This window comes from Semicossyphus pulcher, unplaced genomic scaffold (genome assembly GCF_022749685.1).
Source record: "Semicossyphus pulcher isolate SPU_LCO1_2020_fin unplaced genomic scaffold, fSemPul1.0.p SCAF_10, whole genome shotgun sequence".
Taxonomy (NCBI): Eukaryota; Metazoa; Chordata; class Actinopteri; order Labriformes; family Labridae; genus Semicossyphus; species Semicossyphus pulcher.
In genome coordinates this window covers 18,195,348-18,222,357 of record NW_027211604.1, presented here as the reverse complement: position 1 = coordinate 18,222,357, position 27,010 = coordinate 18,195,348, and the positions used below count along the sequence as shown (strand labels likewise).

The window sequence follows — 27,010 nt, the reverse complement described above, 5'->3', positions numbered from 1 at the left end:
GCTCATGGTGGAAAGCTGTACATTTTGGGAATGTGACAAATCATTATCATTTCATTGTTCCAGATTGTTCAGCAACTGAAAACACTATTAACTCCGGAGGGGGATACATTTTTAAATTCAGTTAAAAAAACATATTTTATAACCCCATTGATTGTCAGAAAACAGATATAAGCATTCAGCCACTGCTCATGTAAGCATTTAGCCACATCCTGGCTAATGTTACTGTTAATTAGGGACTTGCTGAATGCTAACATTACCATATAAAGTTGTACAATATGATAGGAGAGGCTAAAATTTCTTGCCAACGCTAATGTTAGCTATAAATGGGGATCAGTGTTCATAAATCAATGTCATTGGTCACACTTTACATCTGCAGATATATATATATATATATATATGCTTTACAATGCAGTGTTTAAGTATTTACAGCACAAAATCTTTCCATTTTTCCATTCCCTGAAAAGTATTGGAGATACAAGGTTTCTGCCCGACAGCAGCGTTGTTTTACCTTTAAACATGGCGAGATGTCCCTCTGGATTTTAACTTACTTTTGTTTATCAATGAAGAAGTGTTATGATAATGATTTGTCAGATTTCCAACTGGAACACAGCAGTTTGATATTATGACAGCATTTGAGCTTCCTACCCTGAGGAGGAAGTCAGAGGAAAATGCCCACAAAATGTTGCATCGCACAATGAGTTCATGACGAGCTTTCATATGCTCGTCTTTAAGAGCTGATAATGGAATCACTGATTAAGCTCAGTTTGGTTAATTCAAGGTGTTTGCTTATATTTAGCCCGCAGCTGTTTGAAAGAGAAGAGGGACTTTTCATTTGCCCATCTCTGTCATATTAATTTTCCTTATTGTTATATTAAGAATCTGCCCTCCCCAATTTCCCCCCTGGGGATTAATAAAGAATTATCTTAACCTATCTTAGCCAGCTTAAGTTGCATGTCAAAAGTACAACACGGCTAACTTCTCAAACTTCAGGTGGATAAATCAGACAAAGACTCACACACACACACATCATCGACACAGTATTAAAGGAAGCTGAGGATTCGTAACCCAGCCATGATTTAAAAAGTACTTTGTTTTTGTTGTTTTTTCCTAAGTAGAAAACCCTCAGGCAGACGCAGTTTGCTCTGTGCAGAGTGTTCCAATGAGTTCATTTACATAAAACATGATTTTGCAGCTCGTATGATAAAAGCCAGGTGGGTGGAAAGTGGATTTTCTTAAGATTGGTTGGTTGCGAAATGGGTTCATAATTAGTTTGACATGTATTTATCCTCACAGAATGTAATAATGAAGGACGCTGTTGTAAATATTCACGACAGTAGATCCTCTGGGGGTGTGACAGGGAGTGTGATCATGGTGTGTTTGTGTGTGCATCATGGGAGGAGTTTTCTAAACAGCCAAGTGGATGGATTTTTCAAAACCTCCTTTATACAACTGATATTTTAACGTTGCCAAAACATTAGTGTCTAGAGATACAAAAATTATTTTGTATAATGTTAATTTATTTTCTTTTTTTTTTGTACGTTTGATCACAAAGGGGACGTTCTAATGTTAGCAGATCTGTTTGTTGTTTTTCAGTGATGAGTGATTTGATCCTCACTGTTTCAGAAGTGATCTCTTCCTTTAGTAGAAAGAAGACGATCACAGTTCAGTTTGCACATGGATTCACTTCTACATTATGCAGAGCCCATGTTAATTATGTCAGACACATTTTAACACAGGACCTGCAGAATCCTGTTTAAATGCATTCAACAAACTGTTCCTTGAAATAAATGTTAAAACTTAACATTTTGTCTATTTTATTCATCGGATTTGAGACTGAAAATACGAACATGATCTGTCGCTGTAGATACACAGCTATGCAGCAACTACCCTGTAAAGAGGTACAAAACGTCGTCACATGCCATTTGCAGAAAAAATGGGAGAAAAGAGAGTCGGACAAACAGGTGTTAAAATTTAAAGCTCCTGTGAGTTTTTCGCTGGTTATGAAACAGACTCAAAGTAATTCTGATTGCTCTATATGACCTACAAAAGCAAACCAGACCATCAGTGACAGGATTGATTATTTCTATTAAGTGTTGCGAATAAAAAGTAATCTACTATGGCTGAACAAACAAAGATAAGATGGATGACTACAGATACAACTTCAAAAATAAGTGAAAATCCAAAGAAAAAGAAACAAATTTGACGATCAGATGAAGGCAAACAGGCTAAAAAGGAAAGCGACCGTCAGCGAGGAAAATCAAGAGTTACAACCGTAACAAACCTTAGACGTCTGGTTATTTGGGATGTATGCTGATAAGGTGCTGCCAAATAGAATGAAACTGAGAACTTGGAGATTATCAGTTTAAGCATGGTCAGGACAAAATCAGCAAAGAGATAAGGGGTACGGCTTTGTCCACAGAGGTCACCAAAATTGACACAAACAAAAAGCTCCTCACAGCAGCTTTAAGCTGGAAAAGTCTATAGAGAGAGAAATGTTTTTTAACAGCATTTAAATTTACAGTTTGACATTTGATATATCTCAAAGCTATCAGCATCAAAACAATAGAAAACTACAAAACATCACAATCTGTCTGTCTATGATCATAAAAGAACCATATAGAATTTAAGATCGGTGATTTCTTACACTGTTTGGTTAGAACATATCAGTACCCCTATGTTGTCACAAATTCATCTTAAATTTTCCTCAATTTTGACAAAATATTTTGTCTTAAAATTCAAGATAATTTAGCTTACATCAAAGACGCTCCTAAACCAAAATTGAATATTTTTATGTCCAATTTGAAAGAATCCCTCCCTTTAGTGTTTTAAGTAGCTCAAAGCCATCTTGTTACCTGAAAAGGTGACCCATATTTACCCTGTAATCCAAAGGTTATGCTTTGACAGAGCGAGAAACAATGAAATACTAAAGAAACAAAGAGCCTGAGACTGAAAAGGAACGACAACATGGTGTAATCCCTTTGGCTAGAGTTGCTGACAGGGGATAACCCTTTAAAATGGCCCCTCTCTCCCCCCTGCAGCCCCTGCCTGTCTTTCTCCACACACTGACTGACTGACTGACTGGACTGTTACTATGCCCGTAAAGACACCTGCTCTCACTAACGCAGGAAACCACCACCAGCAGCACCTGTCCAACACCGAGCAGCTTCACTAACCGTCAAAATCCATCATCGATTCCTCCTACTGACCCATAAAGGCAGGACGGCGCTCAGAGGAATAAAGGTCAGTGGATTGTGATGTGGAGGCTGATGGGATGCGGCCTGCTGGGGCTGGGATAGTGATGATGAGATTCCCAGAGCTCAGTGTCATGGATGTGTGATCCACTGTCAGCCATGTTTTAGAGGAATGCAGTGATGGCGTGATGGTTCAACAGCGCTGAGAAAAATGGATATGCTTAGTCTGGCTGGAAAAGCTATTATATGTTTTACAATGCTGTAGAGACTCTCACAGGCGCATGTGAGCTTAACAAAGAAGCCTTGACTGTTCTGTGATTATATTTCAACGGATACGCTTTTTATTAATGTCCTTGTAGTAAGAGTTGGTTAACAGGTAATAAGGCCCTTATAAGTCCCTTTAAGATGCTTAATTTGTCACAATCAGAATCTGTTTTATTGGCCGAGTATGCGACACATACAACTGTTTTCTTTACTCTCAATGTGCAGACACACAAATTGACATACTGCACTTTAACAGGTTGGACAAGGTAACACAGACACTTGGACACTAGAAGCCAAAAACTACTATATTCAGGCCTATGGATACAAATATATATTACAAAGTATTGATATATAAATAAATATATGTATAAATATTTTAAAACACAACAACACTTATAGACAGGAGACAATAGGCATTGAACAGTGCAAAGGTGCAGAGACACAAGAGGTAACAACCTGGTACAATAGAGCTAATTATAGCATGAAAAACTAGATTTATGACACTTCTATGATTAAGATCATTAATAAAAGCCTTACGATTGTATTATAAGTGTTTATAATAGCATTACAAACTAATTTATTGAGCGTAACTTCCCCTCTTTAATTAGGTTTTTTTGTTGGTTTAAGATTAATTAAATCTGGTATTATTTTATAAATAGTAATCTGTCTCTCTTTTTTTTTTATTATGTTATTTATGCTTTTTATACACAGATCAAACAAAGCAGTCTTTAATTAAAAAAATATCCACATACAGCACCAACAGATGGCTTTATAAATTAAAGTCATGTTTATCAAGGGACAGTTTAATTTGATTAGTATTAAAGACTTCAAATCAAACTGTCTATAACAAAATTCATAAATTCACAATTCATAAATCACAATCAAATACTTTATAACACCGGAGAAAACAGAATAAATACTAATTAAATAATCCTTTTCGCATTTTTTTTCAGGCTCTTTCACTCACAAACACAACTTCATGGGATTTTAATGTGTCTCTATAATTCCAGCTGGGGCTCATTGATAACACCACCAGTAGAAGAAGCCTAATGACCTTTTGCCCTCCTTTTAGATAAAGTGAGACCAAAGCAGCGACAGCTCATCCACCGCGGGACCAACAACACGACACGACGACAGTCGCATCATGATTGAGAGTGACAGAGAGCTGTCTGCCATGGTGCAGGAGCTGTGGGACAACGACGTCAACAGACTCAAGCCTGGGAAGGACTACAGGATCTCTCTGCAGGTGCACCACACAGACACACACACACACACACACACACACACACACACACACACACACACACACATACACACACACACACAGAGGCTTAAAAGACTGCTGATTTTGTCACATGCAGTTCACTTGTTGCCTCCATGTTTCACCTTAACTGACTTAATCATAGCTGGGCCTTTGACACATGTGCATTTGCACAGTATGTTTAAAAGCCTCATTTTGGTTTTATTCAACATTTTGAAACATTTCTTTTAACATGTACCATCAATAAATATCGAGTCACGTCCAATTTGAAAGATGAAATGGTTCTCTTCCTGCTGCAGGGCAAAGCTGGAGACAGCATGGCCATCAACGACAACAACGATGGAGCGGGATATCCTCTGTTTACATTTGTGGATGAGAACATTTTCAAAAAGGAGACATTTTTAGGTGAGTGCACGAGGCTGGGGACATATTTTGTGTAAGCTTGACTTAATTTGGGTGAAAGGTTTGCGTCTTTCTTCATGATGTTGCAGCCAACAGCTGAATTCTCTGATCGGCGCATTAGTTACAGCTTCTAACACAACTGCGCTGTCGGAGGGTGTTTGATTTGTCATGATCTCTTCACACATTCTACGTCACCGTTGGCCACTTTGATGCTATCCTCCCTTCAGAGTCAAGCCTTTTTTTTTTCATCTACTGATAATCTCCTTATGACGAACAGTGGCATGTTGCATAAGCTCAGAGCGCGCTGAGTTCTCTGCGCTGGATGCAGGAAGATGTTCCCCTCCAACCAACAGGCTTCTTTTTTAATTCTTCCTCCGCATGAAAACTGCTGACGCCCGCTTCCCTTTGGCATTTCTTGTCTTGAAGTGTTTTCACAGAATTATGTTGTATAGCGTGTGAGAGAAATCAGGGCATCGCACAGAGCTGTAAAGGGAGTTAAGTTATGTAATCGTGTGTGTGTTCAGAGTTCACCCTGAGGCTGCTGCCCCATTGTAAAAAAGAGTATCCCCCCTCCTTGCTATATTTGCCTCTAGTAGTCTGCTTCACTGTCTATCACCTGTGAATTAGTTCAAATGTATCCAAGTAAAAACACAAATGTCAGTTTTTCTGGAGGTTTCTGTATTCAGCTTTGCTTGGTTGTCTTCATAATCGTCACTATCTATATTTGTCAGTCTGGAAGGCATTTAAAAATCACACATTATCCAGGACTAAACAACATCACATTTTCAAGAGTGTCTGTGTTTGTTTCTGCAGCCTTTATCTCTCTGTTGGATAACTATGAGAGTGACACTGGGGAGCCAGAAATTGTTACCCCTGAGGAGGTGGCAGAGAACCACAAGTTCCTGGACTCCATCATTCAGACTCCCACGATGAAGGTATGAGTGGGAACGTATTAAAATAAATCCTCCTCTCTACCTCATAAAGGCCCATTTCTACTAAAGTATTAATTGAGTGTTGCAGTGTTGTTGAAGTATTCATAAAATGTTGATCATTATATTATTATTGTGATGAAGTTGTGCAGGTATAATGTTAACCATGTTCACCATCTTCAAGATCTCAGTTTCGTTCTCTTTGACGGCACCTGTGGCAATAACAAGTTATTGCGGGAGCACACTTCCCAGATATCCAGACAGTGTTGCAAATGTGACGTCCACGGTTGGCTCCGGTTGTAACTCTTGATTTTCCTTGCTGATGGTTGCATTCCCCCTTTTGTTTCATTGTTCAGCCATAGTAGATTACCATTCACTGCAACATTTACAGAAACCGGAAAAGCAGCCGCTTAGCTCCGCCTACCCTCTCTGGCAGACCAACCACTGCTGGGTAATGGAAAACGCGTCACTAACTGGGTGCCGCATGTGATTTTTTCCGCGAAAGTCGCACCAGATACCCAGTCCATAATAATACTATATACTGCAAATGCAAAGGCTTCCATCAGTGGGCCATAGGCTCAATCACCATTGTGTTACCTCATTCGGCGATAGATGACTTAAATGAAAATCTTCAAAAATAGATACAAAAAACAAAATACATGAAGATATTAGTTCAGGTCCGGTCAGAACACTACAACAGTATATGCTTAAGCTTAATTCTCCTTCTTTTTTCTCTTAGATCCCCTCCTGCTGTTGCAATATTTGACCTTCCCTTTTATTTTAACATTAAGTAAAAACTTTAACCTGCCAGTCGGTGCTGGAGTACAGTCAGGGGACTGGTAAATCATATGGAGACCATAAATGTCTATAAAAATGTGTGCCAGTTTATAGTTTAGGAGCTATTGAGATATTTCAGATAAGAAACAACTTTGATTTGACCTGCTGCTGAGGCTAAAGGTCAAGCCAGAGAATTCAGAGAAATCATTAAGATTTCACATAAGTGGTAGACTCACTTACTGCTGTTGTCATGCATTTAGCCATCCTGCTGGCGTGATTAAAAATCGCACTGACAACAACATTTTACAGGAAGTTCTTGTGTGTTTGCAGATAGCTCATAAATACCTGGTAGAGAAGCATCTCTCTCCAGCGGATAAGACACAATTCAAGGAGCAGCTGTACAGGATCTGGTTTGAACTGTATGCGAGGAGAGGATCCAGCAGGTGGGTGGAAACTGGCACAGCGTCTATATATTACCTCACCAGAGGAATCTGGCACTTTGATGGTAACTGTCTTCCTCTGAGACACTGTCTCTGTGTAGCCAGTCCAGTCAGCGGCTATGTAAGAGAACTATGTAAGAGAAGTCCATATAAAAATGAAGCATTTGAGAATACAAGTGGCCACTTAACATCACATTTAGTCCAAATTGCACATGACTTGTTACAGTCGTATACATTTCATAGCTGCCATGTTGAGTTTAGATTATAATAAACTGAGCATGACAACAAATCAGCAAATCTGTTTGTTTTCTCCGTCTCCCACCAGACCAGACTCCTCAGGGTTTGAACACGTTTTTGTGGGAGAGACGAGAGGAAGGCGGACGGTCATCGGCTTCCACAACTGGATCCAGCTCTACCTACAAGAAAAGCTGGGACACATCGACTACAAAGGCTACAGCGTCAATGCAAATTCACCCCAGGTATGCTGTCATTGTGTTCTTGCTTTAATTTAGATAAAACAAAATGGGGCAAGAATGTATTTTAAGCACTTATAAACACATGTTCAAGTGTTTAAAAATCTGTTTATCTTCCATTTGGACCAGAGTTTGTTGTACTGTTTAGTCTCTTTTTTAGACAACCTACATTTGTACCTTCTTAAATGTCCCAGTCACACATTCATGCCTACATATTTGACAAATCTCTCATCTCAAGATGCCGTGTTTTTAGTGGTCATCATCATTTTTGCACAATGCTGAGAAACCTCACATCCTGCTTAGACCGAGAGAGAAGTTTGCTCTCTCGCTTTCACTTCTCTCTGCATTTCGTCTTTTACAACCTGCGCACATGCAGTCTGTTACTCAGAAGCAATAAAATCCACACTCGGCTTTTCATGTCTTCTTTTAAAATTAATAATGCCACTTAGTTATGTATCCACCAAATTTTGGCCCTCACTTTGTTATGTAATGTCAGGTTATTAACAGGTTTGCCACTTTTTTCAGGTGGCAGGAGTGAAACTTGGTCATCGTCCACATGTTATGTTTGGTTTAAAAATGAGGAAGATATATAATTTTATATTCAAAATTTATGGTCACATGTATAGCCCAATGACTGTATATACAGATGGACGACGCATCTCCATCTGCTCTCATTGTGTGAAATTGAAGCCAAAATAACCCCCGAGGCGGGCACTGGTGACGTCATTTGGAGCCAAAGTCTGCGCAGTGGAGCCGCCGTTGCCACTTCCGCTAACCTAAACACACACTAAAAGGTATAAAAAGTAGGATTTTACTAGAAAAATAAAATATAGACTTTTACAAATATAATATAATATAAGTCATCACTTATGGGCATCTATACATGTGTGTTGGTGAGTGTGTGTGCAGACCCTTGTGAGACCCTTCCCTCTGCATCTATTCTGTTGTTTTGCTTTGCACGGGACGTTTTCAGGAGGGGCGCTGTTGTGGTTCCCTGAGCAAATCACAGCGTATAGGTGAGTGTGGGAGTGGTTCAAATTAGCAACTGGGCCCCATTCAGACCGGCGAACATGCCGAAAGAGCGATGCAGAGTTGGCCTTCTTTCTGTTGGAGAGGTAGGTGCCTCAAACTGGGTAGGACAAGGCGCCGGTTAGAATGCTTGTGCAACAGTAACCGTGATGCTGTCTGTGTTAGCTCGGCGGGGTGGGTGTGTTCTCGCACGAGAGAGTGAGAGTGAGCTTCTGGTGACGAAGAGCCCAGGAGGAGGGGCCCAGTTTGACACCGTTCCTCCTCTACTCTGCTAATCAGGAACAGATTGGCTGCAGGAGCCATATTTGTCAACAAAGCTGTCAATCATCCTTTTTACAGCATCAAATAACTACTTAAAAATAAAATAAACAGAAAAATGAACACTTGGACCTAAAGCAGCATGATAATGTATGTATTGATGTGTATTTTGATTTTCTAATTTGACTCATGTCCGATCTGTTAACATTGAGGAGGCGGGCTTTATGACTTATACTGCAGCCAGTCAGCAGGGGGCGCTCAAACTCTTTTGGCTTCACTTTTAGGGAGCCGTCATGTCGTCCGTCTTTTTATACAGTCAATGGTCTAGTCACTTTATTATCTCAAATTGCTTTAAAAATAGTGCATATAGCTGCCATAAATGGCAAACTTTTACAATGTCTGGCTCTGCCCCTGCTGTTGGCTGGAAACCTAGTGAGAGAGTCTGTGCCAAGTCATGTAATTACTGACTCATTCTGTGCTTCCTGTTTAACGCTTATGATAAGGTAAGGCATTTGGTAAGCTAAAGAAACATAGTTTTTTTAATCTGGAAGATTAAGATCTTTTATGTATTTAAACAGAGAGGAGTTTCCTGTTGTTTGAAACAATGCATCATTTTCACCAATCCCCCACAGGACTGCATACCAATATATTTGCACTGCAGGACAGGATTATGTTTAATACTTTGATGACCTTTGATGACCAATAGGGTAGCCTTCCTTTATAATGTGTGTATCTCTTCAAGTTATATCTTTATGGAAGCATTTTCACCATGAAAAGGAAGTGAATCAAAGATTATAGATGAGAAATATAAATATGCTAACACCAAACTTGAACTACTAAAATGGCTCAGATTAGCAAGATATTGGCCGCTTTAGTCATAAGTCATAACTATGACATAAAAATATATGTTTAGTCAAAACGATGAGACAAAAAGTCTAAATTATGTCACAAATCATGAGATAAAAGGTAAATATTATGAGGGACTTGTCATAGTTATAAAATACTACATTGAATTCATGAATAATTCATCCCTCACCAACCCTCTTGTCCTCCACTCTCCATTTCTTTTTTCCTCTCTCACTGCAGCCTGACGAGAACAAGCACATCCTGGCGCTACAGTTCAGCTGGAAGAACGGCATAAAGCCCAAGGGCAGCATCTTCATCGGCGTCAGTCCTGAGTTTGAGTTTGCCCTCTACACCCTCTGTTTCCTCACCTCGCCCAACGAGCGTGTCAAAGTCCAGTTCAGTTACTACGATGTGGAGATCGTTTGCCACCACTACAACCAGAAGCACATAGGCACCACGTACCCTGTGCTCCTTAAGTACCAGAACCCTGCGAAACGTGACAAGGAATCAATTTAAGATTTAACTTCTCCAACACTTAAGCTTGCATACAAAGTGTCACAGGTATTGTTGTTGTCTTTTTATTTTAGATAAAGATACAATAAAACCTTACAAGACCCAGTGTCATTTGTTTTTTTTCATTGCAAAGATTGAGTAAGAATATATCAAGTGAAATATATATGAGTCATGCACTGGTTACTGATGTTCATAAGTTACTATTAAATGTATGATGATTGTGGCCACTTAAATCTGATGATGCTATTGATCTCAGTCAGTTTAGAAATTTTTTTCCATGTACAATAGAGATTACTGTGTAAAAGGATGGTAAAGATATTGAGACTTTTCAATATCTTATCTTCAGTATCTTATCTGAAAACTGAACATCTTACATGTGGCAGTTAAGTGGCCATTCTTGTTAGCCTATTTGGCTACAACAAACTGGTCTTCATATACAGTATCCTGCTCACACACTTATTCCTGCCACATCCTATCCAATATAATCAGAATCAGGGTTTATTGCCAAGTAGGTTTACACATACAATTTGTTTTGGTGTTTTGGTACAATTATAATAGAACTAGGGTAAAAATAAGTAAAACACCGAAATAGAACATAAAAAAATAGGCAATAAGAATAAAAATATAAAAAACAATACGTATAATACAAAATATGTACAACAGTTGTAATTAAAAACTGTACTGATGTGCAGGATATTGGTAAGTGCAAAAAGCTTACAGTATAATATTAAAAATAGTGCATTGTGAACAGACAGTATAACTGGCTTCAGGGACAGAACAGTTTACTCTAGTAGTAGTTTAATACTTTAATATGATATTAAAGCATTTGCTAAATATGTCAACGTCTTAAAAATTATTACAGTTGTTTCACTTTGTTTCAAGTGGGGGCAGTAGAGGGTTTGTTTTGGCCATTGACGTCAATCGACTGGCGAGCTAGTCGTGCGTCACTTTACCGAGATTTAAGCAGGAAACAGAATGTTTGGATTTCAAAATAGTAGCACCATTAATTTCCTCTATTCTTAAAGTTAAACGTATTATCGAATAAACAACATTAAACAGATCTGCAGTAATGATTAGTGCACTTACATTGACATTGATACATTGACAAATATACTAACTATGGTTCTTGATATGGACTTTGATCTAAAAGGCTAACAGGAAGTCATACGCATTTTGCAGAAAATACTGTAGCTTGTCAGTGGTGTGATCATCACTGAGCAGTCGAGGGTGAAACAGGTTTTCATTGTGGCGAGGATTGAGTTTACAGTTTGTACAGTTATATAATTTGATTTTCCTTGGGTGTTTCGGCGGCGTGAATCTCTTCTGTTGTTGATTAAAAGCCGTTCAAGTCGGAATGGCCGAGCCGGGCGCCAGATACCAGCAGGTATGAGAACACTTGTCAGTTAACTACAAGCTAACATGTTAAAGATTTAACACGAGACGTTAACGTCAGATGTGTACTGTTCACACTGGTGACACTGACTTAAGAAGCTCACACTCACTCAGGCGTGTTGTTCGTGTCACCTTCCCTAAAATGGTTTACATTGCAGTCATGTAGCTCAGTTTTATTGTGATGAACCTCGTTATATTCACCAGCTGTAGCTTGCTTTAGAAGGCACGCTAACAAGCTAACGTTATACTAAGATTAACGTTTCCGCTTTAGCTAGCTTCGTTTTGGTTTCAATCTAAAATTTTATTTAATCGTCTAAATAGACATTTTGGCACTAAATATTTCTGGTTGTTTTATCGTCGATATCTTGCCAGCTAAATTAATACCAGCTAGTTAGCATTATACCAAAGTCAAAAGAAAATGTTTTTATTATTTTATCCCTGTGTATGCTAATGGTAATGTTTGGATAGCACATGACTGTCAGCAGTGGGTGTGTTCGTTATTATCTCGCCCAACTATTAGCTAAATGCGCTAACCTACTTAGCTATGTGAGGGTCGGGCACGCAGTTACTACTGATTATTTCCTTTCTGTAACTATTTTATTATACAGTTTCCATACGTGCTGAAATAAATCAGTTAGGCCTGGATGTAACAACGTTATTGAAAATATGCTGAATGTTTTCACAATTAGCGCATTTATCCTGTTAAAATGTTTTAAAACAGAAATAAAAAACTTCCCTTCAAAACAAATTTCCCAGAGCCCAAAGTGACTTCAAATTGTTGTCCATCCAGCATATCAAAAACCGAAAGACTGTTTCTTTCCTCATCTCATCTCAAATGACAATTAATCAACAAATCCTTACAACAAAGAAGATGGGACCTGCAAATATTTTAAATACAATGCTTAAAAAAATGAAGTACTTTCTGGAAGTAGTCGGCAAATACATGTATTTTTGAACAACTTGTTCACCAATCGACTAATCTTTGCAGCCCCAATGTCTTAGGAAAAATAATGATTTTTGTTTTTGCAGGCCCAGGATCTTAGAGACTAAAAGACTCACTAGGTTATATCATATATATATTATATTGTGCATTCCTACTGTAATTTGTACCTCTCCAGACCAAGTTTTCTACACCTACTGCTTGGTATTCAGGACAACTTCAGAGGCCTGTCCTGAAAATTGATTAATCTTGTTTAGCTGAATCAGGCGTAAGGAGCAGCTGACTCTTGTTTCTGTGTCTGAAGTGGCTATGCGGTTCCCCTGCTCATGTGCTTCCTGTTTGAAGTTTCCATTCCTCTTCTCTGATTATTTTAATAATTCTTTGCTTTTAAAGCATTTTTGTTTGAGCTATTTTAAGTAGGCCAGGGTGTTGCAGTAATCATTTAACACTACACAGGCAGTCTAAAGCATCTGTTTCAAATGACAAAGCAGCTGCAGTGCAGTGTTGCCTTAAATAACCAGGATGTGGTTTCTCTCTCCCAAAGCTGCCAAATGAGGAGGACCCAGAGGAGAGTCCACAGGTAGCAGCCGATGCTCCACCCCCGTACAGCAGCATCGCAGCAGACAATGCTGGTAAGGCCGTGACTCACCCAGATGTTTCCCTGGTGCTGAGGTCATTGTAATGGTCGCATAGTGGGGAGTCATTTTGTGTTAGTCTGCACAGGAACAACCTGAGGAAGCGTAGCTCTGTAAGAGTGTGGACCACAAACAAAAACAATTAAGGTATCATTCCAAGTGTTCATTTTGATATGTTAATATAGGTAGTATACACTTTACAGCTCCAAAAGGAGAATTATATTTTTATATCCAAAGCCAGTCCAAAGTGCGCTACAGGAGAAACAGGCAAAAGCAAAATAAGCACAATTAAAACCATAAAAGCAACAAGTCAGGCAAAGCACAGACAGTAAAAACAAGAAAACAATTTAAATTGTATTTCAAAGAAAATGTAGTAAACACAATGGTAAACATGTCTTTAGATGGGATTCATAACCTGTCAGCATTGTCTCAAGTCCTACCTCTAACAACAATTTGGCATGTATACTTCAGAAATAAATCCTGCCTTTAAGGATATCCTGATCACTTTTCTTTCTTGATCTTGATCAACATTGGTTTCCTTCCAACACGAATCCACTACTTATATTTAGTATGATTAAATATTTACCTAAGACATTTAAATAAAGCAGCTTGGCACACCTATTTTAACAAGCGTTCTGAAGGTCTAGATTCAAAACTCTAAAGATGACCTGATTAAATGAATCAAATTAAAGTTTAAGTGGAAGAATGTGACTCTAGAAAATGAAGCGACCTGAGGACTTATCACTGTTCAAAAGGTTGGGACTATAAAAATACTCTGTCCTTGTGGGGGTTGGGAGTGACACTTCTTTTTACCCCTTTAACCATATTTGGCTGAGCACAGACACCAGCTTGCAGAGATCTCACAAACCCACAGCAGCCAAGTTTAATTTGGGCATACCATCAAGTAACTCATGGAGTTAATGTTAATTATAGACAGTTGACATGACTGCAGCAAGCAGTGTTTTTTCATTTTAACCAGCCGAAGTGACGATCTCTGCCAGAAGCTGCTAGCTGAATTCACATACATGAATCAAAAAGAGCTGGTTTGTTTGAAAACGGCGTCTGAGTTATTTATAATAGGCACATGTTTAACTATCGTACAGAACTGGGTGACTTATTAACAAAACCATGTGAGTTGTAGAGCCAGTGAAACGTACCCTGAATGACTACAAACAGTACTTTCATTTTAATCTCTTAAGGTCATCGAGTTATTTGTCAGTGGGGATTAGACGGAAACTCTTGTTCAGATAACTCAAAGTCTGGGGCCTGTTTCCACTTCCAGAGCTTCTTCAGTGACTCAGCACAAAACAGGAACACGGTTAAATAGACATTATATATGAAAATATGCACTTCCTTTGTGTTTGAATCTGTGCTTTTTCCTTCTTCAGCCTACTTTGACTACAAGGAAGACGGGGCTTTCCCCAAGCCTCCATCATACAACGTAGCGACTACGCTACCTTCCTATGATGAAGCAGAAAGAAGCAAGGCTGAGACTACTGTTCCCCTGGTAACTGGAAGAGTGAGTGTCTCACTTTTTTCCTTGTTTGGGCTGTGGTAACATTAACTCACACTGTTCACTCACACGCATACTTGCAGTGTAACTTTTGCTATAACACTTCCTGTGTAGTTTGCAGGGCAGGAAGCTCTGAACACCCCACTATGGAACGTTTTTTTTAGTTGTCTTGAGATCTGAAACTGTATGTTTACGCTGCATATCTGATTGTCTCTCTTTCTGTTTCCTACATGAAATGCTGCCAGCGTTTGTAGCAGATTCATAAAAATCAAGAAATACATTTATAATCACTCAAAATCCAAATCATTTAGTCACATTTTAAACATTAATACTACAATCTCAAGAGTACTGAAAGAGGCAAGCTTTTAATCTGTTCTGAATGCTTCGATCTCCCAGGCTCCCTGAACTTCCCTCTGTGTACTTTGCACCTAGGTTTGTTCTCCCATAATGTGGGTAAATATTGGTACAGCGTCTGAAATGAAGAGGGAGGTATTATTTAACCTGGGGTGTAGCTAAAGCGTATTTTTCCAGTGATACCAAGATAATGTTTTGTTTTGTGGCTGTTTTTACTGGTAGACCAAACATTGCCACCACCAGATATCAGCCAATTTGTCCTTGGTGATAAAGGAACGGAAGACAGAACTTTTCTATCACAACTGCATGCAACAAAGGACCCATCCTTACTAATAGCACCTTTTAAAATGATCTGTTTTTTAACCAATGTAAAGTTTCCAAAGCTTTAATAGCACAATTGCATAAGAAAATATCACCGTTCTTTAAAGTAGTAATCTCGAAGATCTCAGTTTCCTTCGACAGTGTTGCATGTTTGACCATAGACTGTGTAAAAAGATGGACCACATGACAGCTCCCTAAAAGTGAAGCCAAAACAATTCAAGCACCCCCTGCTGACTGGCTGCAGTATAGCTCATAAAGCCCGCCTCCTCCATGTTAACAGGTGGGACATGAGTCAAACTATAAAATCAAAATACACATCACATACATTTTTCTCAAACATGGTTTCTGTCATTATAGTTAGTTCTTATCATGCTGATTTACGTCCAAGATTTATATAGGAGGAGCGGCGAGACGAGACGTAACTAAAACAATCATTCAGTCATTGAAGTTTCCATATCTGTGAACGTCTGCTTCAGACCAACACAAGAAGCTGTTCTTAAACATGCTGACATAAGCTAAGTGTGTGTTTTGGTTAGCGGAAGTGGCTGCTGGCCACAGGCTCAATCCCCATTATGTTACCTTATTCGGTGACAGATAGTGACTTAACAGACATTAATTTACATGAAAATCTTCGAGATTATTACTTTAAAAAACGTTTCCTTTCTGTTATTCTATAGTTTTACAAACTGTGAAGCTCATCTTCTATAGCATGCCATTAACTTGCATTTCATGCCAGAGGCACTATTTGACAAGGAAACCAGTAATGTAACTTCCCATGTACAAGCCTGTCGCTAGCAGTTCATACATGAAAGCCATCCCTGAGTCTGTCTATAAGCTACAGAAGAAATTTATTGACCTAATGTACCTTTTAAAAAAACAAATGTTTCAGTTGGATGTTTAAAGGAAAACAAATATCACTGGGCTGAAAATTAATTCAGCTCATCTCTGACCTCTAGTGGTCACTGTAATGCCTTCCTCCTCCTGAGTCCACCATGTTTGATTGTTGGTGTTGTGTTTCTCTGCCGCACACTGCCTTGCGCTGAGCAGCAGCCACAGCACAGGGAACGCCTGGAGACTATTGACGATGTTATTCGCAGTTCACTGGAGGTAACTTGGAGGAGTGGGAGAGGAGAGTGTATGATGTGGGGAGGAGTATTTGGTCCGTGTTTGGTGTGTGAACACAGATGTACAGTACTTACAGTGTTTGTGTGTGTTGCACCTCCACCCTGTCTTGTGTCTATTTAGAGTGCTAGTTAGCGCTTAGTTAATAGTTATATAAGATGTGCTGGCTCTCTGAATTTGACCTTTGTGTTTAGTAACAGTGGCAGCAATTACATGGGCTTGCTGTGTTGTGATGGTTTCAGTGTTTTGTGGTTGTGTTGTACTTCCTGTGTTTGTATTTAGCACTCTATTGTTTCTGCTAGCAGCTGCTTGACTGTGCTTAATCAAAATTCACTTTGATCTTTAATGAAGAATTTAAAATATGCCATTACAAATTTGTAAAAAAAATGAAAAGAAATTCTATCAACATTTGGTGATTTGATTTATCTGTTGGTGGGAAACCATTTCATATAAGTGAAGCAAAGCCCTGGGAAGCTCTGCTATTGTCTTGTGCTGTGTTGAAATGGTTTGAGTGCTTGTATAGCTGACTATTTCTCCTTTGTTTGGGTCTTCTGTATCACAGGATGAAGAGTTTGTGACCAGAGACGACTTTGAAGACACCGATCAGCTGAGGATAGGAAATGACGGCATCTTCATGCTCACTTTTTTCAGTCAGTTACCCAATCTCATCATCTCCTTCTTATCTGACCCATCTTCTTTCTCTTCTCTGCTCGGCCTAGATTTGTGCAGACATTCAATCTTCTGTCATTTGAGATACAAATGAGTAAAATAAGATGCCCTGCTTTTCCAGTACTGTATTCACTTCTCCCTCTATCTTTTCCACAGTGGCATTCCTGTTCAACTGGATCGGTTTCTTCCTGTCTTTCTGTCTGACCACCTCAGCAGCCGGCCGCTATGGGGCCATCTCAGGCTTCGGCCTCTCCCTCATCAAATGGATCCTCATAGTCAGGGTACTTCACACACTTACACACACACACACAGCACGCACATAAAGACTCATAAAATGGGGTTTTATGTACACACAAACAACTCAAAAGCCCCACACTGGCATCTACTTCTGTGTCTGTAGTGGTTGGCTTGTTGGCGCTCTACTGTTTACTCGGATCTCTCTTGAGAAACGAGCTGCTTTCTTCTTTCACTTTAGAAATGCAGGACTCATTTGAGTCAAACCAAAGACGTTCATGGTTATTCTAACCGCTCGTTTCTGTTGTTCTGTTGGACTTCTAGTTCTCCACATACTTCCCTGGGTACTTTGATGGACAGTACTGGCTGTGGTGGGTGTTCCTGGTTTTGGGTAAGTATTTTAAATTGAAATCATTGAAAAGTTTTTCCATGCTGGTTAGGCATTTCTGTTCTTCAGGTCTTTGTCGCAGTTAAGTTGAGTTGTCATAGTCTGTAAATATGTTATAAAAGAACAACAAAGAGAACAACAAGACCCCCATTGACAGTGTATTACTATTTTATTGATACTTTCCTTAATGATAATGCAATGTTCCTCTACATTGCAAAATGCTACTTTTATCGATATTTAAATATCACAAATTATATAATGATTATGTGTAAAGTTGTAGTTACACTCTTAGAGAGAAACCACTTTTTTTTAAGATATAATCTCGAAGTTCTCAGTATCGTTGTACTTGGCTGAACTTTATGCCGATAAAAAGCGACTGGGCGCATACGTCCCAAATAACCAGACATCTACGGTTGGCTCCCTTTGTTGCAGTTGTAACTCTTGATTTTCCTCACTGACGGTCGCTTTCCTTTTTAGACTGTTTGCCTTCATATGAGCGTCAAATTTGTCAAAAATTTGTTTGTTTTTCTTTGGATTTTCACTTATTTTTGAAGTTGTATCTGCAGTCATCGATGTTTTTTCTTTGTTCAGCCATAGTAGATTACTGTTTAGCTTAACTGCTTTGCTCCGCCTACCCTCTCTGGCAGACCAACCACTGCTGGGTGATGGAAAACGCGTCACTAACTGGGCGCCGCTTGTGATTTTTTTCTGCGAAAGTCACCACAGACACCCAGTCTGTAATAATACTATATACTGCAAATGCAAAGGCTTTCATCAGTGGGCCACAGGCTCAATCACCATTGTGTAACCTCATTCGGCGATAGGTAGTGACTTAACAGACATTTATTTAAATGAAAAATTAAAGATTACATCTCACCACTCAAAATTTAGTTTTTGGATGAAGCAGTCAGTTGGTATGAGTGAAAAGGCTCAAACAATGGTATGCTCCTTGCCCAATGACCAACGGCACACACTTAGCAACTTGCTAGGCGAGCCTTTAACAACCTAAAAGTTGGATATTTACATCAGGAGTTAGTGGAGATGAAACATTACTTAGATTTCTACCTTGGGAGTAAAAGTTATTTGCATAGTAGTATTAGTAGTATAAAAATAAAGGCTTTTGTATCTTATTTCCACATTGCAGCTTTAAAACTTTAAAATGCTTCACACACAAAAAACATGAAAGTTGGACTTTAGCAAAAACATAGCTAAAGCTAAACTTGTACGCATTTCTGCATATACATTATAGAGAGTCATCCCTGTTATAACTGTACCCTCTTGACAATGCCATCCCCATGCTGCCATAACAGTTCATTAGAAACAGATTTAAAGTGTTTCAAATTGGATTTGGTTGGAACGTTCTTGCATCTTGCTTGTGAGCACAGTTTTTTCATCAGGGTTTATATTACTTTACCTAAAGAAAAAAAATCCTAACATGGAGAAAAAATTTTTTGTTCCCTATAGCTCTTCTAGTTTTGTCTAAATGCCCCTCCTTTCTTTTTTTTGCTCCTCCAGGATTTCTGCTCTTCCTCCGAGGATTCATCAACTACGCCAGAATCCGCAAGATGGCCGACACTTTGTCCACTCTGCCCCGCACCCGTGTCCTCTTCATCTATTGAGCACACAATCCATCACTTATCATCATCATTTTTTTCTCCCTTTCAGTGAGCCACACTGTCCGGTCTGGCTTTATCCAATCAACAAGGGAGAAAAGAACTTTTATTTTTCCTCTGCTTAACATGATTTGGACAATACAACACCTATTGTCCCCTCTTGGTGTAAAATAGTGAGTGCTGAGAAATGTGTAAAACCCTTCAGTTGTTAGTGGTGAACTGTCAAGTGCTTTTTGCAATTACGAAGTGTGTGATGTATAAATTAATGCCTTATTTTCTGTTTTACTATGTGTTGGTAGCGGCAGCATGCACTGTTTTCCTCTTTAGCCACCAGGGGGCAGTCTTGTTTGTGTTATTTTTCACCACTCACTTTATATGATGAAGTCATTTGTAAAGAGAGGTGGGTCTCAGCACAGGGGTTTGTGGGTAATAATTAGGGCTATGGGTTGATTAACACAGTGTGAAATAACATATTTAAAGCACCAGTTTAATGTGTTTTTAACCTTCCTGTTATTTTTCTCCCTTGTGAAAGAGTATTTAATTCACGTTTGAAAAGACTTAAAAGGGATGAATTAGCTTTTTCTGGGTGCAGGGCCTGAAAAGGTTTAGGACCACATGTATAGAAGAAGAGGGCTGTGTTTCCCTTCATGTGGGACGACTGGTTAAATTATACTGACACCCTATCTTAGTCACTTGAACCCCATTGGTTCCCAATGATGATAAATGTATTACAAGATGTGATTTGGAAACTCTGCTGTATCAGGAATATATTAATACAAAGCAGAAAACTCTGTTTCCCTTTATGTTACAATGAAGTATTAAAGAGTCATTCTTATGTTTACCATCTTGTGGTGGAAGTGGAAAGATTATTTTCTGTTGAAAGGCTTGGAAAATGTTTTAAATTAAAGTGGAGAAAGTACATTTTGGTCTTGAGCAATTAATCAAATGGTGATAAGCTTCTTTTAAAAAATAACACATGACTTAACAGGCATTTTAGTGTTGCTAGTTATACGGGTTGCAGGGTAGCACATGTCCTCTCAGCTAGCTAATTACAACAACCTAAACATTATAACACTCAAGACGATCAGGGACCCTTTTGAGGTTTAACTACTTAAAGGAGGAGCTTTTTCTGTCACTGCAGGATTTTTTCAAATGTACACATTTACATACAAACATTCCAATCCTTTTTCTCTGTGCATTTGCTCTCCGGGCTTCTTTACTGGAGTCTCAGGTGTGTCTTGACTTCAGGTTAAATTAAAAGCAGAGCATTTTAAAAGAATCCTATAAGTCACAAAGAAAAAAAAAACGTTACTCCTGCCTCCCAGGATCGTCAGGACTCTGAGATTTCCAATGATATGTATCAATAAATTAAATGTCAGGATGGATCATAAATGGTCTTTTATCATGTTTTATTTGAACTCAACCTGACCCTGCTGATTGTAGTGGACCTAAATATAAACACGAGAGTCTTCGGAAAGGTGGAGATCAACCAGCAGCCTTGACCCACAGAGAGGAGGAAGCCCGGCTGACCACTGTATTCAGTTCCTGCCATGAGAAGGTGCTTTTAGCCATGCTAAATTTAACACCCCACGTGTGTGTGTGTGTGTGTGTGTGTGCGCGCAAAAGACTCGAGATGATTTACTGCTGGTGGCTAAATATACATGTCAGCAATGTTTTTTCTTGCAGTTGGAACAGGAAGTGAAGGTCACCCCACCTGGAAGACACCAAGTGAACAGTCTTTGGTTTCACTGGAAACTTTTACTGTCCTTCAGTGTCACCTCACCTCGCCCTGTCACCTCCACCCCGCCATGCCTGGATATTGGCCTCTGGTGGTGCTCAGTTGATATTAGCTCCACACAGGTCATCTTTCACAGGGCACAGAGGGGGAATGTCGCTATTAATATACTAAAATGATTATTTTACAGCATATGTTTCAACTACTCCCAAGAGCTGAACAAAGTAGGTTACCAAACCAGATTTTCATGTGTGTGCTGAGCCTCGGCGGTGGTGCACCATGTGGTGCTTACTTTTAGGGGAGTTGGTGTGCTGTAAGTGAGATCTGATGACAGGAAACTCAGAATTTGACAAGTTTACAGCACACTGAAAGGAAACTGCTAACTGTTTTCACAAATGTTTTTTCTTCCCTGCAAACTGCAGGTTTTCTCCGTTGTTTACCTCTGACTTGCCGCACCACTGGTGCTTTCTGAAAATCAGATTTCCTGAAGTCATTTCTTCTGTTGCATTGTGCACTTTGGAAAAATAGAAACAGCTGTCGGTCAGAAACGACAGATGTTCAGTAGCTCTGGGCTGAACATGTGAACTTTAAACTGTCTCAGATTTAGAAAGTTCATCACTTGAGTATTTTTAAGATCATTTCTGTTCATTGTTTCAGTTTTATGTGGAACAAAGTTAGAGAAAGAAAAAAGCAAAACAGGTCAAAGGTCATATGGCAGACCATCAAGACTGGCCCACTGAACCACGTCACCAGATGACCTTGGACAAACACACTTCATTTTTCCAGGTGCAGATGGGTTTAATCGCTGACAGTGTTTCAGCTGTAAATTCTGGCAAAGCACACAAACAACTAAATTCTTTATCATCCACATCTTACACTAATTCAGCCTCAGACCGCTCGAATGCCTCCGTTAAGTCATCCCTCCTCTGCTCCGGCGGGGTCACCCAGTGCAGGTGTTCTTGTTATCCAGATGTCATTCATAAAAAATGACTCCATTGTGCCAAGAGCTGTCTGTGTCTTGTCAGCTGCCCTGGATTTACAGAGACGGAAGTATTTCTTGGAGTAATTGATGGGAATAATGTGTGCTAGCCAAGTGCCTGCGCTGCTTGCATGTTTTAGCTATCAAAAGATAAGAGGAGACTTTTTGATTTACAAAGCCTGGGAGTGAGCCATCTTTCCAAAAAGACATGCCTTACTTCTCTGGCTTCTGTTAGACATTTTGTGCTTAGAAAATTTAGATTTACAAGAGCTGATAAAAGGCTCACAATATGTTTAGGGCCAAAAAAGCCTGTTATCTGAATCAGTGGTGATGCTTTTTTCCTATAAAAACTACACGAGTGTCTGTTTCTGTGAAGAAAGGCCCAACGACTACACTACAGGCTAGTGTAAAAAAAAACATTCCCCTTTATATGCAGAAAATGTGTGCTTTTTGGGTGATTTACCTGACTTGACTGGATGTAGATACAATTTCATACACTATTTGAAAATAGGCCTTTCCTAGCAAGCAGACAGCAGGGTCATAAGCCCCCCTGGAAAAGACTGAACCCTCCCTCCATTATTTTTAGATTGAAAATGTTCCTGAAATAAAAAATATAATATACAGATATAAATATATAAATCTGCCTTATATTCACATATATATTATATTTATATTTTCATTTATGTAATTATATTCCTATGCAAGTGACGATGACCATTAACCTTTGCTGCTTGTTATGAAATTTGATTGGTTGGCTCGTATTGTTCCAAGTCTGACTGTGGGTTAGGGTGAAGTGTGAGTGTGAAGGACGATATAAACTTATCCAGGAGTTACTACAAGTGTTGCATCAACTCGGTAAAATACAATACGTCTGTGCTAATCAGCTGATTATGAACCGCATTACTTTTGTTGTCGCTTAGCAACAAGGGAGAGTGGACGATTTGGTGGTTACTAGCACAGGCTGCTAATTCTAGCAGTGAGGATGCTAACTTCTTGGAGACACTGGTTGACCCAGATAGCAGGATGTCAGGAGCTGAGCTGATTAGCCAGAGAGACACAGGTGGTTGGGAAAAGCTTTTCTTTTTATTTACCAAACAAAAAGTAACAAATATGTCTATTAGTAATTGTGGGCCCATAAAACAGGTCAGCCCAAAAGTACAAACCTAAAGCTCTAACAAAAGAGAACTGAACAACACAAACTGACCTAACAGACTGAGCCATAAGGGGAGACATATATGGAGGCTGATCAGGCCATTTAGACACAAAGGGGGTTAGACTACAGACATAACCATTAACATAAACGACAAAAACACAAGACAGGTCAGCTAAGAATAACCTAATATTAACTTAGGGGAAATAATTAAACAAAAAATATCCAAAATACTTGTTTGTACAAGAAATAATAAGACTAAGCAAACAAAAGAAGCTTGTCCTCCCCCATACTGCAGGAAGACATGGTGCAGTCCACTTAGCCCTCAAGTCCCTTTTGATGACCAGCCAGACAACTCCAGCAGCAACCCCCAGGCAAATTAAACAACTTTAAATGAATGAAAATAGCTAAATGGACGAAGAAAGTTAACTAAATGCATGCACTTCAAATAGATAACTGTGATGTCAACTTATTGCTGACAGAACTGTGAACATGTTACATGAAACCAACATCTATGTTTCCAATTATTTGTCAACTTGTGAATGTTTTGCTAAAAAGAAACAAACTAAATAAATGAAAGAGATGAAGTGCTACCACCATTTCGGTTGTTCACTGTGTGGCTGCTGGTTCGGCCATCACAGAGGACAACCAGGACGAGGACTGTCGGACCGAGCTGCAATAAAACTGTAAGTGCGCGTTGTGGGCTGAAACTACTTCTGAAAGTTACTTCTGTCATGTGCTGTGAGCCCCGAGCTAACGTTAGCTACAGCTGGCAGGCAGCTGCTAGCTAGCAGGAGTTGTGTGTTGCTAATTCCAACAGCAACTTTAGATGAATCTGTTTTACCATAAAATATTGAACTGTTGCCTGTGCTGCAGTCGTTTTTGCTCACAGCAGAAGGGTTTTGTAAATCCACAGATGCTTTTTGTGGTGGCTTTGATTTGGATTGTGATTGTTGTTTACTTTTTATGTGGTTTGTATTGTTCAATAGTATGTAGTAGTAGTATAACATTTAGTAGCTTGCATTTAGATGATATTCCCGAGATAATTAAATCACTCTTGTGCAGAAGAAATAATACAGAATGAAACAGTAAAAAGTACAACACAGCACCTGCTTGTGGTGCTAATAAGAGTTCCAGAGGGCGCTGTGGAGCACAAATAGTGCTAAAGCCTTCCGTTTTCTCAAAGGCAGAAGGTGAAACAAGTAAACGCCAATGGAAAAATCACTTCTAACATGTTTGTCCTCCTTTTGAACACAAAGACTGATAAAACCTTTATCTTTAAAAAGATCCTCCATTCTGTTGAGATGAAGGGTTTCTGGGAAATGTAGTCTGACACATGTAATGTTGTTTGGCGGCTGAGGAGCATCTCCACCAAATGAATGAAAATGATATGAAAAATTATTTAGACTAAAAAAAATACGGATAATAAAAAAGCTTGAGTCCACTATTGAGATGCTACTTCAAGTTTGTCAATTTTTTTGACTCCTAATTATAAATCTTTAAATCAGCATGTCCTGTCAGAGAGATCCCATCACCTCAGACAAACTGCAGCCCGTCACACTTTCCTGCTGTCAGTCTGAGTTTCAGATGGGAGGTTCCCCAGGATGTGGGGAGGATGTGGGTTGCATCCAAATGATACGTCCTTCTTCTACTTTTGTGTCTGTTAGAGTGTGTGTGTGATTGGGGCAGGGGGAGGGGTGTTATCATTGATGTGTGAGTCATCCTGACCCTCCCCTCCTCTCCTTGCACTTCATGTTGCGTGCGTGTGTGTGCGTTTCAAGCGTGTGTGCAACTACGTTTATGTGCCTTTCCTGTAGGCGACGTGTGTTTAAGTTGTGTGGATGCTTCCAACACCATGAAATAGGTGGTGCGTTCATGCGTGATGTGTTTTTACATGTATGTGTGTCATGGCGAATGGCGTGAGCATCCCTGCGTATTGTGTGTGTGTATATGTGTGTGTGTGAGGTTGGTAAAGCAGTGGTGAGTCATCCACAGGCCAGCGTTGCCTCTTTTTTTTTTTTTCCTCTCTGACTCACAGATGACTCCCCCACCACCACCAGTGACATCACCAACCCCCTCCCTAACACTTTGTTGTGGTGAATAATACTGTACGTTGAGATTTTCTCTGCTCGTCTTCAGCCAACCAGCAGAGCGAACCTGAATGTCACCCGTTCATTCATAAAATCAGATGTTAGTCGCTGAGGCCTTTATCTCTGAATACTGCGATCTGTTAGGTGGGATCATTAGGTTAGTGATGTAATCCGTTACGACATACATATTCTGATGTAACTGAAGAGATTACATTCACCTATACAAATATTTTGAGTATGTTCTCATATACTTATTCCACATACAGACCTCACATTAAATACACAATTGATTTTTCAGCTTCAGAGGAATTAGATTTTTAGGATCATTTATCTAGTGTCTGATTATATAGGATAAATATGAATAATCCTTAATGACCATCTGTCATGACAACGTGTGTAGTATTGTTGGCACACAGGAAATGGGAACATTAGTTTTCTGTTGCACTTAAAGGGCCAGTTCGCTGATTTTCAACCTCAGGCCTGTCATGCTATTATGGGGCGCTAATGCCAGAATGGTAGGAAAAAAAATTAGTATTTCACTCCAGCGTCTCTCGCTGGGCCGTTCCTTTCAGAGGGAGGGCCGCAATGCACGCTGGGTGTTGTAGGAATGTAGGATGGGCGAAACCACGAGCTGTTTGTACAACTTCCTCCACAGCTATGGCGCCAATTTCAAATTTTATTGCTTCTATTGATAACAGAGAACACCAGCTTTGACTGACAGCGGCTTTTTCCAGGGGCGAATTGCTCCTTTAATGCAAGTTAGTCTGCATACAAGAATTAAATGTAAATTATATAAAAAGACCAATACAAAAGAATGTGCTTTATGGCCTTCCTTGCATTCACCGTAGATGAATCAAAGCAACATTTTGCAACTTGATAACCAGTCGACAGTATTGTAATGTCATCACACGTTTCTTGCTCGGTGGCACTATTCAGTCTGCAACATGAAAAACAACCCTTGTTTCTCTCTTCACTGCTTACCTCCACAGACTACTGACAGAGTAAAGTTTGTGCAGACATGTCTGAATGTCATACTGCGTAAATACGACGTGTTGTCTGCGTTAATAACTGGTAGAATGTCTGCGAATGCCGGGCTTCATAAGACGCGTATTGGACGGGGGTGGCGTGTGTGTCCGTGACATCAGGCTGCAGTGATGTCAGAGATGAGAGTGCACCTCTGTCTCTCATCTGTTTCTTCAGTGCCTGCCTATTAAAAAGTGGGTCTTAATCTTACCTCTGCTGCTAATGTGCTGTCTATTATATTGTAAATCAATCGTTGGGAAGTGCTGTATTATATGGGATTGTAATGCAATGTAATGTGCTATATACAACCCATTATATTCTATTAATCACTGCCATCTATTACAATATATCACACTGAACCAGACAATATTAACTAAGTTTTATTTTGTTAAATGTCTTGGACACCTTCCTGTCTACAGTTCCTGTTACAAATCAGTGCTCCTTGCCCTCCAGCTCATATCGCTGTAAC

General features: G+C 39.4%; 2 protein-coding genes across 3 annotated transcripts; both read left to right on the top strand.

The window, feature by feature from the left end:
• Positions 1–4,599: 4,599 nt before the first annotated feature.
• On the top strand, positions 4,600–10,386 carry endou2 (endonuclease, polyU-specific 2). Its single transcript, XM_069672584.1, has 6 exons — positions 4,600–4,701; positions 5,016–5,121; positions 5,932–6,053; positions 7,155–7,267; positions 7,590–7,743; positions 10,111–10,386. The coding sequence occupies exons 1-6, from the start codon at positions 4,600–4,602 to the stop codon at positions 10,384–10,386; spliced, it is 873 nt and encodes a 290-aa protein (XP_069528685.1).
• A 1,206-nt stretch (positions 10,387–11,592) lies between these two features.
• LOC138601342 (NEDD4 family-interacting protein 1-like) lies at positions 11,593–20,405 on the top strand. Of its 2 annotated transcripts, XM_069672866.1 has the most exons (8): positions 11,593–11,767; positions 13,260–13,347; positions 14,739–14,869; positions 16,586–16,645; positions 17,223–17,310; positions 17,486–17,610; positions 17,888–17,954; positions 19,467–20,405. In XM_069672866.1, the coding sequence occupies exons 1-8, from the start codon at positions 11,738–11,740 to the stop codon at positions 19,568–19,570; spliced, it is 693 nt and encodes a 230-aa protein (XP_069528967.1). In that variant the 5' UTR covers positions 11,593–11,737; the 3' UTR covers positions 19,571–20,405. The 2 variants fall into 2 exon arrangements, with proteins under 2 accessions (XP_069528967.1, XP_069528968.1); XM_069672867.1 differs by lacking the exon at positions 16,586–16,645.
• The last annotated feature ends 6,605 nt before the right edge of the window (positions 20,406–27,010 follow it).

What these genes read in the sequence shown, in the direction of transcription:
- endou2 (XM_069672584.1), top strand. Translation starts at nt 4,600, where the DNA reads ATGATTGAGAGTGACAGAGAGCTGTCTGCCATGGTGCAGGAGCTGTGG. An exon ending in ACTACAGGATCTCTCTGCAG is followed by an intron (nt 4,702 to 5,015) that starts GTGCACCACACA and finishes TTCCTGCTGCAG; the next exon opens with GGCAAAGCTGGAGACAGCAT. An exon ending in TCAATGCAAATTCACCCCAG is followed by an intron (nt 7,744 to 10,110) that starts GTATGCTGTCAT and finishes CTCTCACTGCAG; the next exon opens with CCTGACGAGAACAAGCACAT.
- LOC138601342 (XM_069672866.1), top strand. Translation starts at nt 11,738, where the DNA reads ATGGCCGAGCCGGGCGCCAGATACCAGCAG. An exon ending in CGGGCGCCAGATACCAGCAG is followed by an intron (nt 11,768 to 13,259) that starts GTATGAGAACAC and finishes TCTCTCCCAAAG; the next exon opens with CTGCCAAATGAGGAGGACCC. An exon ending in TTCCCCTGGTAACTGGAAGA is followed by an intron (nt 14,870 to 16,585) that starts GTGAGTGTCTCA and finishes TGCGCTGAGCAG; the next exon opens with CAGCCACAGCACAGGGAACG.